The following is a 17,189-nucleotide window of genomic DNA, read 5'->3' on the forward strand; positions in this document are numbered from 1 at the left end:
TGCTAGAGGCAGAGTTTATTACACTACGCAGGCTAAGAACCCTGGGCAAGACCCCACACGGGTAAGAATCGAACCAGCTCTTTATCAAAAAAGTTAATACTATCATCAACCCCATTCTCCTTTGGTCATTACGAAGCAAGAGAAATAGTAAAAGAAAGGTATTTATACACAGAGGGAAGCTGAAGAGATTCTGTCCAGCCCTTCCCTCCCACCTCTCTCTCCCAGCACATTTAGGTGCCTGGTGGTCTTCCAGCTGTCAGGAGCAGCAGAGTATCACATCTTGTGAAGATTTCAGGTTGTTGGGGTTTTATTATTATTGTCATCAATAAAAGCAATAGTTACCAAGAGCTGCCGTTCCTGTTCCTCCCCAAGGAGGGTGGAGGGGCAACACCAGCTCCCCTCCCTCTCAGCCCTCCAAGTGCAGGGGATGGCCGTGTACATGGGCTTGTGAAGACGCTTCCTCTTGCCAGTGCACACACGCAGCACAGCTGGCATAGGCAATGTGGTCTCTGATCCCTCATTTGTACGCAGTCTTTTAAAAAAAATATTGTATTATAATAATATGAATTTCTCTTTCCATTTTTGCGTCTTCTGGAAAAGTGTCAATCGTCCGTCAGGTCCTGCACAAAGAGGACTTCCGTGTGGCTGAGTCCAGCCTCCTGCAGCGTGGGTGGGTTGGGCCACTCCTCTGTAGGAAGGCAGGGCAGGACACGGCGAGGGAAGTTGGCCTCAATCTGGAACTTTTCAGGGCTTTCTTTCAAGGAGAACAAGAAGTCGTGGATCACCTGAGAAAGCACAGAAAAGAACTGCCAGCTGGGGGAGCAGTCACACAGCCAGACTGCATCTCTGGCATCTCATAGGGTGCCAATTTGGTAACTTCCCCATCACTGCATGGTAGACACAGGACAGCCATTTTCTTAGCATGCACAAAACAGCACTTGTCACAGTGTATCTGGGGAGTCCTGAGACTTTCTGGCTCTTCCTACACCATTATTTCATAGGGAGCAACAAGAGTCTCACCTTTTCAGAAGGGGAAAAAAAAATTCTTCCGTTCTTAACTCTCTCTTTTCTAAACTGGTGGGTCCAGGTCCCATGACACTCTCCTTACCCAGAACTACCACCTGCTGAGGCTCTCAGCAGAGGTCACCATTTATTTGGTCACCATTTCACGAAGTCCCATGGAACCAAAGCTTTGCTGAGCCACCTGACCCTCGTCTGCTCTGGGAAGTCCACCAGCTCTGCCCCAAGCTCACCGTCAGTGACTGTGTGAAGTGGAATCGCCGCTCCACTCTGGAATCGTTAGGCAGCTTGAACACAATCTTGACGCTCTCAGGGTCATCCGGATGTGGCTCGGGAGGAAGGCATTCAGACTTCCGCTCCTTCTCCTCCTGCAGCGTCTGCAAAGTAGGGAACAGGAGCAAGGGGCATGCACCAAACTGACCTCTGCTTGTCCCTTGCAGCACAGCCGCTCCAGGAAGCTCAGAGGACACTCAAGCCCCAAGCAAGACAAGCAGCCCCAACGTGACAGAAAAGTCCTGCTGCAGGCACTGCTGCTGCACAGCACAAACACCCCACAGGGCACAGCAGCCACTGCAGCAGGCAGTTTGCTCTTACCTGTCGTCGCCTCTCCTCTGCTAGCTTTTGCTGCTGCACTTCCTCCTCTTTCTTCTTCTTCCTTTCCCGTTCCTCTTTCTTCTTGCGCTCCTTTTCCTGGTCTGCACGTAAGGATGCCAGATATGCTTCATCTTGCTGCTGTCTCAGAACCTGGGTTTGGTTCCTCTCTTCCCTGCAAAGATGAGAAGGGAGCAGTTAAGGCTCACAGGCCCTACAGTAAAGGCACAGCGGGCCAGCTGAAGAGCTGAGAGCACAGGTACCGCCTCAGATTTGTAGGAGCACACACATCTAGGTAACACCACGAGCTCCTAAAAGGCAAGCTGAGTTTCCACAGTCCCTGGTACTTGAACTGTTTCCCAAGGCTGGGTGAAAATAAGCTGAACACAGAAGACTTCTCACCCACTGTAGCCTGACAGGGTGGACAGACAGCACCTAAGCAGTGCCCAGGATTTCTGCCTCATGCTTGAGAATTAAGGTTTTATTTCTTTCAGACAATTCCTAGCACATGTCAGAAACAAAAGATACCAAAATGTGTTACAGGGTCCCCCCTCAGAGACTATGGGGAAGAGCTGGTGGGAGTACAGAAGACCAAAAGGCATCATCCTATTTCAGAGAGCCTACAAATCCCTACTGAATTACCAAGGACTGGAGCTTGTGCTGGTGAGGCACTACCAGAAATGCAGTGAGAATTTTTAGCCAATAGCCCTCACTCACAGACTGCTTGCAATGCCTCTGCTCCCACTTGTCTGCCATTGGCTACAGTCCAGCCTTTACCTGCAAATGTCCAGCATGCTAAGGGTGTGCTCCTACTGCAGAAAATAGTAGAGCACTCACACCCTTCTTCCAGTAGTGGGCCTGTGTGGGCAGCACATCCAGCTCTCTGGCTATAGGGTGGCCTGAATTTACAGACCAATGATCCCACTGGGAAAAGGAAAGCCCAGTCCATGGGCTGTGTTACAGAACAGCAGATGCTGAGCTATCTGCTTAAAAAAGGTGTCTGGAGGGAGGAAGGCGGCAAAGCAGAGCTTGCTTCCACAAGGTCCTGTCATACCTTTCCAGGCGTTCGGACACCAGGTACGTCTGGTTGGCATCCATGATGAACATCAGTTGATTAATGAGGTCATCAGCCTGGATGAGGCCTTCTAGCCGCCCAACTACTGTCATTCTACGGTCCTTCAGCATAATCACAGCCAGAAAGGGGTATGTGTTCTCTCGCAGAGCCTGGGAGACTGGGAAACAGGCATGAATGGCACCATACTTGCCCCATCCAGAAGGCTGAGCAAGGGCTACAGCACAAGTGCTTTCCACCACCCACAGCCTAGGAAAGCAGCTTGCACAGCCACACTCTTCTTCCAAGGCAGAAATACCTCAGGCTCCATTTTGTTAACTAAAACCTATAAATTAGCAAAGGGAGGAAATGGCTTGGAACATAGAAACAGACAGGGAAAGAAAACAAGCCTCCAAGTAACCAAAAATGTCCTTTAATTCAAGCAGGAAGTAAACTGCTCTAAACTTCCCTTCAGAATGAGACAAAAAGACCTGGGTTTAACTGCAGGAAGAGAAACACAAGTTAAGCACAGGAAAACACTTGCTAAGATGATTAACAGTGGCTGGACTCTAGAAGGCACTGTCATGGAAGAGATGAAAGACCATCTATCCAAAATCAGCTTATTTCTGCCAGAGGCAGGCTCTGTCTTAAGGAAGGGAACAAAGCAGATCAGATTTTAAGTCACCATCCACCTGTGGCTGCTGACCACCTCTTTAAGACATGCATGGCCCATCACACAACATGGAGCAGTCATTACCAGCAGAGTCCTCCAATCTAAATTAATGAAATGCCACAATTCTTTCCAGCTCTGCTTTCTGGGCTGCGACTCCAAAGCACTGCAGCAGTGAAACAACAGTAAGTAAAAGAATATCTCCTTAGAAAGGCATTCTTACAAGCTGTTGACAGCTGAGAGCTGAACAATGAAGCCAAGAATGACCCTGAACTCTTAGCCCCTCATGCTATGAAACAGGAAGGGTCAGAAACGACACAGGAACTTTGGTAACAGGCTCCATTTGCAGAAAAACTCTACCAACATGCTGTCAGGCCCAGTATCAACAGCTCTGGAAAGAACTGTACTCAGAAAGACCTCACTGTGGACTTCTGAGGAGACAGAGACTGGGTGTGGAACAAAGGTGACTGTCTCAGGAAGGGAAAGAATGCACCTAACAAGTCACTCCTGACCTCAGGCATAATACAAGCCAGTGCTAAGGGCACAGCTTGTTGCTGAACTCAATTTAATCCTTGCACACACCCAAATCCCATTAGCAAGGCAGTGAAAAAAACCTCAATGCCCACAGCAGAGAGTACACAACCAGAACTGCCTAGAAACATAAGGCTCAGTGGAGGTTAAGAGGAGAAGGTATTTCCCTGTGTCTTGGTTCTGTCTGGGACAGAGCTAATTTTTTCCCTGGTGCAGCACTGCACTTTGGATTTATTGTGAGAATAATGCTGATAGCAGACTGATGTTTTAGTTGTTGCTAAGTAGAGCTTATCCTAAGTTAAGGATTTTTCAGTTTCCCATGTTCTGCCAGCAAGCAGGTGCACAAGGGAGGGCACATGGCCAGGATGGCTGACCCTAACTAGCCTCAGAACATCCTGCTCAGCATATGAGGGGAGCTAGCTGGGAGCAGACTGCTGCTTGGTCAGCGCATGGTGAGCAATTGCCTTGTGCACCACTTAGTCTTTTGTTTCTCTCTCTTGTTGTAATTCCTTTTTATTCCTATTATATTTTTTGTTACTGTTCCTGTATTTTATTTATTCAACTGCTCTTATCTGAACTCATGAGGTTGTGGGGTTTTTTTCTGTTGTTGTTTTTTTTTCTTGATTGTCCCTCCCATCCCAGTGAGAGGGTGGAGGAGTGAGTGAGCAGCTGCATGGTGCTTTGTTTCTGGCTGAGGTTAAACCACAACACCCTGGCATCCAGACAGGCCCTTTGAGATAATCATGTGGACACCAACACACATTTCCCCATGCAATCCTGAAATCTTTTTTGCTTGCACAAAAACCCAACAGTATGGTTTGGACAAAAATTTGTCAGAGAGCATTTGGCTTGCTCTCCAGGAAGGACACACTCACCTCTGTATCCCTCTGGTTTATTGGTTGAGCAAGCCCAGAAGAGCATCCTAGTGTTTATGAGGGTGATCACCTCAGGTACGCACAGTGTGTTGCTAGAAAATGGGAAGAGATTGTGTGAATGAAACTGCATTGGAAGTGTGAAGATAACTGTGTGGAAAACTCTCCTACCTACCGGCAGAACTCGTCTGTGTCTTGATGGTCGTCTCCATGAAGATAAACCAACAGGAAGCGCAGCTCCCGCTTGGCATCGTTCAGTGCCTTGGCATAAGAGCAGATGAGGTTAAGTTACAGGGGGGCTATGCTAGAGACTTGTGTAACACAGCTCAGAAACATTTGTATGGGCCCTTACTCTGCCACAAGTGAAGCAGTAGTGCAAGATGAATCTCTCAGACCTTCTAACTAAACCTGCGTTTAAGGGGTCTACAATGGTGTTCTTCCACACTACATTCAGTACGTGGCTTTGGAGAATACCAAACCTGGAGCAAAGCCAGACTCGGCTGGCAGTGAAGAGCCCTCCTCCACCCTCAGACTCTCAGCAGCCAAAGTTGGGCTTTCCACTCTACCCTCTACAGGGGACAATTTTCAGACCATATAGAATGCAACCATTACTAAAAAAGATAACTCAGTAATGCTCCATGTCCCAACAAGACAAAGCAAAAATCCATCATGAAATCTTTTTGCATCTAGTGCCTGGATTCCACTGACCTGAAAGCACTTCTTAACAAGACCACAGGGTAAGTGCACAATAGGCTCCCTGTTTCACTGCTACTCAGTTCTGGTAGCTTAACCATTCTGTGGTTATTTAAGTTTGGATTCCAGCAAGACTGAGGAGCCTACAAGAGCTGTGGAGGCGGGGAGCTCCACTGCTCTGCAGCATGGAGCAGACACAAGCTCCACATTCTTCTCTGGCATTCGGGAAGCAGTGCTGATCCAAATGGCTCGTGGGGTGCACTGCAAGAGGCCCTGCCGTTGGCCAGGCTGACAGAAGCTGCAGAAGAGGCAGTACCCATTGGGATGTCCCTCTTTTACAGAGGGCCACCAGCCCACATCTGACATATGGAACTCTCACATCTTATAATTTCTTCAGGGACTCCCTCTCAGTTTTGAAGTCACACATCAAGTTATGGAGTTGAATTCTAATAGAAGCTCAAGCAATCAGTCCCAGTTTGGGGAGCAGAACAGACTCTGGCATACCACATCAGTTTATAAAAACAAAGACAGGACTACAAAGAATAGCTGTTGGCTACAGAGCCATACAAACAGCTGAGGAACAGTCAGAGCAGCTTTGCAGGCTTGGCATATCATCAAGCCTGGCAGACACTGGTTTTCCAATCCACTTGTTTGCTAGCTCTCCATTACCCTGTTACAGTCTGGGGACAAATGCTGGGCTTTTAGAAAAAAAAAAGAATTTTGCCGTGTAGACCCTGATACCATGTGGCAAAACCCCCAGTCTCCATTTCCCCAGGATCTATGCACCAACATGTGACACTAACCTGGCTGTAAGTTCCCTGGTAGAAGACAGGGTGTATCCTCCCATACTTCTCCTCAAACATATGAATAAATGAAATAATGTCACCCACTGGGTCAGTGACCCGACTACGAGGATCAGGGCGTATAAAACGCAGAGCAAACCTAGGAAGGAAACAAAGGACACTGGAAATTCAGCTTGCTGACTCTTTGAAGAGCAAGTTTTCTTTTCCAGTCAGTGGTATTCTTAAGAAGGAAAACAAAGTAACAGCTGAGACACTTGAACATTTACAATCACAACCTAAACGGCCACCTGCTCCTAACTGGTAGCACTGCTACAACTCCCCAGTTAAATAGTATCTCATGAATCAGCAAGTATCTGCATTCTCTGTGATGAGCAGTTTAGGTTTCCTCTGAAGCATCAAACTACACCAAGAGTTTTGAGAAATTTAGTCAAAGACAGGCTGTTAAAAGCCATGCAGTTTTGTCCAGATAACTTTGGAAAGGGCCTTTCTGCTAATCCAAGACTAACAACTCTGAAGTGCAAAGAGTTGCAGAAAGGGAACACTGCAGTAAGAATCCAAATAAGACTGAAGAAAAGGTCATTCCTTTGAAGAAGCTTAACTACAAGATATCAAGGTTGTTCAGTTCTGATGTGCAGAAGTTATACTGAACACTGGAAATGGTTTTAAGGGGTGGGAAAAGGGAATACAGCAGGGGAAATTGAAGAAAATGCAGATGGCAGGGACTGCTGAATATTCACCAGCTTTCAACGCTCCCTTTTCTCTCTGTCAATACTGTAAGGAGGCAATGAACTAGCCCTTTGGGGCAGTAACAGAAGACACACCACTGGGGAAAAAGCAGAAGTGTTTTGCTAAGTAACATACAGGGATTAGGACAGGTTAACCTGCAACCCAGCCCAATGGGACTTGGATTCTGACTGAACTGTTCACTCAAGAACACCGGTCAGTCTGACACTGTCTTTCATCCTTCTTTGTGTAGCACTCAAACTATAAAGCTGCCATGAAGTTAGAACTCTGAAGTCAGAACTGTTTCATTTACAGAGCTAGAAGATGTTCTTTTTCTCTGCAATAAGATTTATTTCTCACTAAACAGTGTAAGAACTTTACAAGGCTACAGAAATAAAACAGCAAATAAATGGAAATTCTTTGTTGGATATAAAGATCCAAATGACAGATGTATAGCCAAATCTCAGCTAGAGTGTGCCTTGAAGAAGACAGTGCATGAGTCAGCATAAAATGGTACTTACCTAAATATATCAAGTAACGTGTAATAGGTAAATCGGAATGGAAGCATTATAAAGTAGTAACCCCATCCTAACAGGCCCTGAAATTACAAAACAAACAATTAGGCCAGCCTCCGCCCCAGGAACAGGCCTATTAAAGCAAAGTGTCCATCAAGCACAGAGCACACATGGGATTATCAGTGCTCTAGCCACTGCAAAAACACTCAGCAACATTCCATGGCTTTGCACACATCAAGTTTCAGTGACTAACAAGTTTTAGTGACTAACATTCAGCCTGAAAACTGGCATTACTGACTGTTTCAAGGATCAATGCTTTTTGCTCTGTGCTAATTTTGCTAACTACAGACATCACCAAGTTTAAAGGGCTCAGAGAACTTTGCTTGTGAAGTGTTAATACAGGTAACTGATTCTGTATCAAGTTAGACATTTTAGGAGTGCTCCAAAAGGAAAACTAGAGGGGACAAGTCCTTTGTCCAAACTGATCAAAAAATCTTTACTACACCAGAGCACAACATTCTATGAGAAAGAAGGTAATCTCATACTGTAAATCACACCATGGAGGAAATACCTGCAGTAATAGCATAGGCTGAAGAAATAGCAATATGTTTTGTTTTCAGAAAACAAGAATGTTTATAAAGGAGGTAACAGCATAAAAAAACCCAAAAAAACTCAATTCCTTTTCCTGCTTGCAGGTTTTGTTTTTCAGAGTTACCCAAGAAGCAGGACAAAATCCTTTGTAAGATAACTTGCCCTTGGCTGTGGCCTTGAGACAACGTAGCTGTAGATCCTGTGGTCGGCTGTATTGACCTGCAATGGCCGCGATGGAGGAGGATTAAAGACACTTGGGACACCCTCTTGCTCATTCAGTCGGTCCTGTACTGCTGCCTTTGACACAACAGCAAAGAGAAGTTATAAACACATAAGAAGGGAAGAAAATAGATTTTTTAATATTTTGGACACTAATATTAGATATTATTTGTCCACAGCCCCAGAGCACTAGATGAGCACAACTCATTTCAATCTGTAACCACCAATACTCTTTTCTGCCTAGAGAGCCTTCTCGACACCACCCTGCATGCACCACTACAGGAAGTTGCAGTGTGCCAAGTGACTGTTCACAGCCCTAACAACTCTGCTGGGTACTTCTGAAACTCCAGATCTATGAAGGTACTTCAATAAAGAGCTACTAGTGTAAATTCAGGGTTTGAAACATTAAATTGGTAGGGCCCCTCCTCCCCACAGAGTACTCTATTTAATCCAGGTACTTGGAAATCGCTACAAATCTTATTTGCAGTGGTACCTCTATGTTCCAGTTGTGCTGCTCCAGCGTGTGACGGCATTGGTCCATGGACTCTATACCGGTCAAGTCCTAAGGAAGGGGAATAAAAGCAGATGAGTGCTGGGGCAGCACTGTATTTTCACTGTTCTTTGCAAGACATGAGCACAGACAGGAGCTACCACAACACAGTACCATAATACTCTCTTGGTCTAAGAGCACAGCAGTGTGAGCCAACCCCAGCTCATAAACAGAGAGAAGCCTCAAACAGACTTTTGCCCTCTTCCAGCATGAGCCAATTACCAGCAGTGCTCAGGTCTGTTACAACTGCACTCAACCCAGTCAAGAGTCTAACACAATACTGTCCACAGGTTCCACTCTGGAAGGATATGCCAGGCCTACCACCTCAAATGTCACCTCAAAACATCAACTTAGAAGACAAGGAAACAAGTTCTGAAAACCTACAAAGACCATTACTTCACTCACTGCAAGCATAAACAGAAAGCTAAACCCACAGACAGCCAGGCTCTAGTGAAGATAGGGTTTTCAGCATCACAGGGGATTCTATAGTAAATAAAAAGAAAGTCTAGTCCAACAGATAGGACATGAAACAGCAAACACAATCCAAACACTCCGTCAGACCTCAAAGTCACTGGGCTCTCACATCAGATTATTTTAACCCCATGCCAACGAGAACTTCTGCACAAGAGATCAAAAAGTGTTTGTTTTTACAGCAAGTCACATCAGCACCTCTAGAACACAGACAAATCTTTACTGAAGTGAACATTGCTGTTACTGTGTCGCAGAAACATCTCTCCCCACGCCACTTGCTGCAAGGTGTTTCAACAGACGTTTTGGGATTGCATTCTGCTCCCACCACCAGAGCTGAGGCACTGCCCCAGGAAAGCATACAGCCACCAATGTGCTGCCACCACTTATTTAACATCCCTTTGAAATGGGCAGTGAAAGATCACTACCAGTGACAACTTTAACAGCACTGGCAATTTTGAACAAAACTACTGTTATTTTTTAATTAAAATTAGTAAAATAGTATTTTTTAATAATTGGGCTCCAGAAAGCCAAGAAAACAGCTATACCATCAGAAACATACAAGACAGAAGAAGCAATGACAATAATGACCACAAGCAGTGTAAAAAATTCACCATAATGTCCTGCTGATATAAGGAGATTGTTGAAATATGACAGTTTCTCCATCAAGGTCATTCTTGACAAGAGAACTCCACAGATTTTTGATGCTTCATGCCCTCACCTTGTGGATTTCTCCAGACCCATCCCTGTCCTGCTGGGATAACTCTACAGCAGGTGAACCAAGCTTAGTGAAGCAGCTGTTTTCCCACTGGACTGCTGCACACTGACAGGCAGAGCATGCCAGGCTACAAAGCTCCTGTGAGCTGAACTACAAAAGAGCCTTCCCTGCCCTCTGCCTGCTGGTCCCACAGACTCATCCCTGCAGCACCTAAGAAGATCTCAGCCATGGAAGAGTTTGGCAAGGACAGGGAACTTTGGCTCCCTGTGTCTGTCAAACAGCACAGGGTACCTTTTCTGCCAGGGACAGATGGTGATTGTGAACACTTAGCAGTGTGTATGCAGTTTCTACTACACCTTATTGTCTATCCTACTTAACTCTACTTATCCTCCCCATTACTTGCTTAATTTAAAAGCCCACAAGGCAGCGTTAACAAGATACCATTTCAGAATGCACTGTATTTTTTTTTTACTGGAGAGAGGTTGTGCATCTATTCTTTTGCCTGCCTCCGTTCATACATTCCACACACTATTTCCACCCGACTCACACTGTGGACAAACGTCCTATTCAATCTCTGGATTCAAACTTCTGAGCATTACTTGGCTGCTTCATCATGAAGTCTCCACAGATCCCTTCCTCTTCCCCAATTTACTGTGCAAAAATCACTGTTTCTTTCTGCCCCAGACTGTTCAAAGTGTTGATGACACTATGTGATCGCAGTTGCTCAGGAAAAGAAAGCGCACTTGAAGTCACTGACTAGTGGTGTATTAATATTTATTACAAAGTATGTGCAGCAAGCCTTGCAAAGAAGCACTACAGAATGGAATTTTATAGGAGAAATGAAGCTCTCTGAACTCAGCTGCTGTTGTCAGAATATCTTTATCACTCACCTTCACAATTTAGTGTTTCAGTTTATCTTTCTTTAAAGAAGTGCTTCAACACAGTAAAATTTATGTTTTATGTTTTTATCCCCAAACTCCTACAGAAGGCACTTCACAATCCTTTCAGAAGGACATCTTAAAAGGCACCTGCCATTTACTCTGTGATTTGATTTTACAATGCAGTCACAATGTGTGTACTTTGAAGCCTTGTAAGTCTGACCATTTCTTAACACTTTGCAAATTTTGCAAAATTTACAGGATTCACAAACTCATTCAACACCTTTGTCTTTAAATGTCTGGATTATAGCTTATGACTAATAAGGCTTGAAAGCGAACATCTCTTTTTTTAAATATGCAGAATGTTTTAGCAGTTTTAGGTCAGAAGGCAGCACCAGAGTAGCAGCATGTGGAACTATCAAGAAGTCTTTAATGAGCACTGCAGAATTTGCAAAACCTACTGAGTCCTACAGAGACAGACCACAGGTCAGATAAGCTCACCCCTTCCTGACCACCGGTACAGCAACAGGCTCACTGCTGATCAGATCTGTCTTCTACAAGAGCACCTCTCCACGGAGGTGAAGCTACTTTTTTCTTAGCATTTTAACACATTTGCTCTCAACATGAAGCAGAAGTGACAAAACCACCCCAGCAGCATCATGCCTACTGCTCACATCACTCTTCTGATCAACAGAGCTGCACAATTAAACATCACCAGAAAGATAAAATTACCATGTAAAGGCAGCTTCTAAAACCGAACACTTCTTTTGAGTGTTACTTTGACATGCTCCGTAAGACAGACACACTACAGCTCCAGGCTGTTCTGGAAGACACGTTTGTGTTCAGAACAACTTGCACAAAATGTAAGGAACTGCAGGAAGAACTGCAGTCCAACTGTCAGTTTTGACAACATTTGGTGGTGAACACTGATACTGTTCAGCAGCACTCCCAACGACCATTTCTACTGTTATCTCAGTAGCTTCTATGGTCCCTGCTGCACTTTGCTCACAGAAACAGACTAGAAACAGCACATCATTTAACTGCATCAGTTCTGGTAAATCCCATGGCTAGATGCAAACTACATTATTCACAGGCAGACAAGCAAGCATGTTCTTCATATCCTCACAGCAAAGAAAACAAACAATATCTTCAAAACCATCAGTAACTGCTAGTTTCCTACTCCCTATAGTCTGTCATCATCTGCTTCAAAGAGCAGATATCTTACAGAAACATAGTAATAAAAAGGTATGAGTAAGACCACCAGTACTTAAAAATCTATCCCATTAAACTAGTGCTCTTGAGCCTTCAAATAAACATAGATCCAAGCTCAAGACAGTAGACAAAATACTTGGAAAGCAAAATATTAAATATCACATATGCCAGAAAAATTTCAATGCTGCTTTCTCAAACACCACTCAAAGCAGAGTGCTATCCTAAAATGTACTGAAGCTGCTGCTGGATATAATTATTTACATCTCTCACCTTTGTGACTGCTTAGAACACTAAAATCTTCTCAATGCTGAAGTAGAGGAAGCTGCAATTCCACGCTTCAAAAGCAGAAGGAACACCTGAGTGAACAAAGGTTGCAAACTGGGCTTTACAAAACCATCCCCTCTGCAGATACACTCCTGTACTGAAACACAGCACAAGAGATGCAAATCCACAGGGCTGACTGGCACTGCTCTTAATTCCCAACCCACTGCCAGATTCCAGAGAATTATGTTTCCAAGGGTGAAGTACATATGACTTCAAGCCAAAAAAAAAAAAAAAAAAAAAAGAAAGCCTTTACCAAGAGTTTCTCTGCACATTACAGCAAATGCCCCTGTGAGGGTTTTGATCAACACGCAATACACTGAGGAAAGATGCCTGGAGTTTCTTGCTTGCTCCTTCCTCATTAAATTAGAGATGGGTTTGTCTCTGAGCATTTTGTTTTCCCCAGTGGATGTCAGGGATGGTATCATGAGTACTAACTTTTTGCTTTGCCAATAACACTCCATTACTTTACATTAGCATATTATAACATGAGACATCAGCCCAAGTGCAATGGGCACAGATCAATAACAAGATCCTACAAAAGCTTTGCTGCTATTTCTTTCCTCTACCAAATGCAATTTACCTCCACAGCTTTCTTAAGCTGATCACATCATGCTTCTCTCAACAGATATCAAGACAAGTCTTGACAGATGTAAAGGAATAAAAGCATTAAATTTTTCATTAGCCAATGCTTCAGCAGTAAATGGGAGACTGAACGTATGCAAAAGTGCTTTGTTGCTTTTACTCCAAGTTTATCCCAATCATCTCTTCATAGTGGTACTTTTGTTTCTTCACTCCATTAACCTGCTGCAGCGGAGTGGCAGTTAACTGCCCTATTTCAGTCCTGTCCCTAGGAATAAAGTTGCTACTTGCACCACTCTACCAGCAGGGTTGTTAATATGAGCACATCATATCCAAAACACATCAAACAAACATCACTAGAATTAACGCAAAATACATATTGAAACTGTAACCCTGACAGCTTGGGCCACAAACAGGACAGCAGGCATTCACCTTTCTACCTTGGCAGGCATAGTTTGCAGCAGCAGGATAAACAGCGTGGGGCAACAGCATCTTCACTCAGAACAGCTGTTTGTTGAGTGAGTGGCAGTCGATAGCTCTTGCTCAATTCTTCCTTCTGACTCTGGTTTAACTGCAACACTACTAAGGGCTTTCTGCTACTGCTTTTATCCCCATTCTCTTCTTTCCTAGTCCACTTCACTGCTTTACTCGTTCAGAGAAGCACAGAATGGTTTGGAAGGGATCTTACAGATCATCTAGTTCCAAACCTGCACCTTCCACTAAATCAGGCTGCTCACAGCCCCATACAGCCCGGCCTTGAACATTTCCAGAGATGGGGCATCCACAACTCTAGGCAACTTACTCCAGTGCTGCACCACCCTCAGGAAGAGTTTCTTCCTAAGGTCTAACCTAAATCTACCCTCTTTCAGTCTGAAACCGTTGGCACACTGTTTTCTGTGGAAGAACAATGCTATACCACCACAAAATTTTGCACAAATTACTTATGATAGTGCATCACAACAGAAGTGTAAACTTATATTTGAAAACATTTCAGTGTTTCCTGCCAAGACACCAGGAATCCCTGAAAAGTCTACTCGCAAACTATAATAGTGTTTTGCACAACAGCAACATACAAATGATTTCGGTGAGATTTAGATACTCAAACAGCAAATCTAGCAAAGTCCAGCTAAACAAAACAAGAAAAAAAAACCTAGGTGGAGCAATTTACTCTATCTCAAAGAAACAAGCACGACTACATACTTGAGTCTTTTTCAACCAAGTGTGAGGTATCAAAGGAGAAGGAACCACAAGTGAAGTGTGTCATTAGCATAGCCCTGGTAAAAAGCTAGTAGGGAACAGAAAAATAAAGACCCTTGTATCAAAGCATTCTGGACTACAGCTTTCATATCAAGCTCTGGACAGTAGCTGTCTTCTAACTGAAATAAATCTCCCCTTTATAGTCTAAAGAGCATTTTGCTCTACATAGCTTCCTCCAGCGCTTAACACAAAGCTGGACTAAAACATGAATCTTTCCTTCTGGCTCTGACTCCCTCTTGTCCAGCCCCCAGCGTACTGACCATGGCAACACCAGGTAGTATTAGGAAAGAGGATTCTTTAGTTTCACAGCTGCCCACAGGGTTTTGAAAATAGCAACAGGGACACTGCTAAGTGCAGCTGGTCCTATCTGTCCAGATTCAGTAGATTAATACATACTACAGTATCTTACAGCAAGAGAATGGGAGCTGTAGGACAGCTTATGCACGTGTGAAGCATAAGACAACGGCTAAATCCTCATACATTTAAGAGGGAAATGGTAATCTTGGGAAAATAACTGTTAACACTGCTCTGCCTCCTTTAAGTTAAGATTGTCCAAATAGCTTAACTTGTAATGAGTTAGAGGGGAAGTCTGTTAAAAAGTCTCTTCATAGTTACAGTCATGGAAAACCACTGTAGTTACTTCAGGAGGGTGTTGAGCCCCTCTCAGCTCTGAGGTAAAGGCTTGACAAGTCTTTGGAACGATAAGAAACACATGCACTTATCTCACTGTGGAAGGCAGGGCTAGCGGGGGGCTCTCTGAAGTCCCTTTAAGCCCTACCATTGTACAGATAAGTCACCCCCCCCCAAAAAATGCTAAGCACAGTCTTAAAAAAGACAATAAAATCAGACCAAACACTCTTGAAAGCAAATACTATATTTGTAAAAGAACTCTGCAATCCAAGGGACACCACATGATGTCCTACAATCAGAAACAAACCCAAGACACCTTTAGTTAATTTTCTTTGACCAGCATATTTAATCACTTCTCACTGAACAACACTAAGTATTTCAGCTCCACAGCACTGTTTTCTCCCCAACGAGCCACATCTGCAGGTTGTTTATTTCGCAATTATTCAGCTGCTGTACAGCCTAAGGCCTCAGCAAACCAAAGGTTAAGTGACCTAGCCTATGTTAGGCAGCAGGCATTGAGATTGGATCATTACAATCCCCAGTGGCCTCCCCTCGAATACTCATTACCAAAACGTGTGGGTTAGGAAATTTTTTTTGAGAAACCACGTTCCAAAGAACCCCACTGGCCAATCCTCCCAAGGCGCCAGAAAAGGCTCTCCCATTCACTGCTAAAGACAACAGACATTTTTGCAGGCCACCCGATTAAAATGGCCGGGCCTTACCAAGAAGTTTTTCCTCTAGGGAGTTTAGGCGGTTTAATCATCAGTCACTTCCTGCCTCCCCCATCAGCGATGACAGAACACCATTCCTAATGAAGCACTCAGGGCACGGATAGCACAGGCCAGCCCCGTAGAAGCCCTGAGCCCGAGCCCCACAGAGGAGCTCCGCTCGCCCTCGCGGGGCTCACTTTTGTCCCCATCAGGACCAGGACTATGTGGCTCTCTCCTGAGCCCTCGTTGAGTCCCGGCTCGACACCCTCACACCCGCTTCAGGCGGGGTTTACCCCGGTTCTCAGTGAGCCCTATATCCCCGGCCCGGCGCAGGCCGGCAGGACCCCAGCGCCGGCACGGCGGGCTCAGCTCAGCCCCTTCCGTGCGGGCGCCGCTTCCTCCGCTCCCGCCGGCCGGTACGGGCTCCCCTCGCCGCGGCACCTGGAACTGCAGCAGCTTCTCGGTCTGCTCCGCCGTCAGCTCCCGCTCCTCAGGTGCCGCCATCTTCCTGCCGCCTCTGACCCGCCGCTCCGTCACTCTCCGGAACTGACGTATCCCATCCGCACTTCCGCCCCGGCCGCGGGGCGCCTGCGCGGGAGCGCCGCCGGCGGAGCCCGGGGCCTTTGCTTCGGTGCGACCGGAAGCGGGGCGCGCCGCCGGCAGAGCCCGGGGCCGTTGCTTCGGTGCGACCGGAAGCGGGGCGCGCCGCCGGCGGAGCCCGGGGCCGTTGCTTCGGTGCGACCGGAAGCGGGGCGCGCCGCCGGCGGAGCCCGGGGCCGTTGCTTCGGTGCGACCGGAAGCGGTCGTGCGCGTTCCGGAGGGAGCCGAAATGCCCTCGAGCCTGTCCGGCAGTCCCCGAATGCCCTTAACGGCGCTCGCCGCTCCCGGCTGTTCCCGATGAGCACAGGGATTGCTCCCAAGTGTGATGAAAGACTTGCAAACGTTTCCGCAGCTCGACGGGAGGCGGGCGGTTGCCTTTGGCTGTTGGAGTTGGCCCCGCTAGTGCGGGTCTGGAGCCCGAAAGGAAACGTGGGCCGAAATCTCCAGAAATCTGTTTGGGCTTGCTGTCACCGGGGCGGCCTTTCAACTACGGGCTGAGTCCTGCCCGGGCGCCTCCCGTCTGCCCCGGCAGCGGCGGCTCCACCCAAGATGGCGGCCGGCAGCCAAGATGGTGGCTGTGAGCGGCCTCGCGATCGCCCCCTCGGGAGCTATGGGTGCTGGCGTGGCCGCCCACAGCGCGGGTGTCCCGGCACAGAGGGGCCGCGAACGCAGCGCGGGTGCCCCGGCACAGAGGGGCCGCGAACGCAGCGCGGGTGCCCCGGCACAGAGGGGCCGCGAACGCAGCGCGGGTGCCCCGGCACAGAGGGGCCGCGAACGCAGCGCGGGTGCCCCGGCACAGAGGGGCCGCGAACGCAGCGCGGGTGCCCCGGCACAGAGGGGCCGCGAACGCAGCGCGGGTGCCCCGGCACAGAGGCGCTGCGAGCACGGGGAGCAACAGTAGTCCCGGAGCCCCGCCCGCCCCTCTCCTGCGCCGGCCCGACAGCAGTAACGCAGGCACAGGACCGCAGCTCGGACCGGCGGTGC

General features: G+C 46.8%; 1 protein-coding gene across 2 annotated transcripts; it reads right to left on the reverse strand.

Moving 5' to 3' along the window:
- FAF2 (Fas associated factor family member 2) lies at positions 1-16,445 on the reverse strand. 2 transcript variants are annotated; one of them, XM_064161904.1, is made up of 12 exons: positions 16,383-16,445; positions 16,047-16,226; positions 8,773-8,841; positions 8,223-8,357; positions 7,476-7,552; positions 6,232-6,370; positions 4,911-4,996; positions 4,739-4,830; positions 2,666-2,843; positions 1,615-1,786; positions 1,254-1,397; positions 1-785 (listed from the first exon to the last, which is right to left on the reverse strand). In XM_064161904.1, the coding sequence occupies exons 2-12, from the start codon at positions 16,107-16,109 to the stop codon at positions 603-605; spliced, it is 1,338 nt and encodes a 445-aa protein (XP_064017974.1). In that variant the 5' UTR covers positions 16,110-16,226; positions 16,383-16,445; the 3' UTR covers positions 1-602. The 2 variants fall into 2 exon arrangements, with proteins under 2 accessions (XP_064017974.1, XP_064017975.1); XM_064161905.1 differs by lacking the exon at positions 16,383-16,445 and adding an exon at positions 12,376-12,461 and having other exon boundaries at positions 16,047-16,123.
- Positions 16,446-17,189: the final 744 nt, after the last annotated feature.

The sequence above is a fragment of the Pogoniulus pusillus genome, chromosome 22 (assembly GCF_015220805.1).
Source record: "Pogoniulus pusillus isolate bPogPus1 chromosome 22, bPogPus1.pri, whole genome shotgun sequence".
NCBI lineage: Eukaryota > Metazoa > Chordata > Aves > Piciformes > Lybiidae > Pogoniulus > Pogoniulus pusillus.

Coding starts and splice junctions, on each gene's coding strand:
- FAF2 (XM_064161904.1), bottom strand. CDS start 16,109: ATGGCGGCACCTGAGGAGCGGGAGCTGACGGCGGAGCAGACCGAGAAG. Junction 4,831..4,910: donor GACACAGACGAGTTCTGCCG/GTAGGTAGGAGA, acceptor CCCATTTTCTAG/CAACACACTGTGCGTACCTG. Junction 2,844..4,738: donor TAAACCAGAGGGATACAGAG/GTGAGTGTGTCC, acceptor CCTGTTTCCCAG/TCTCCCAGGCTCTGCGAGAG.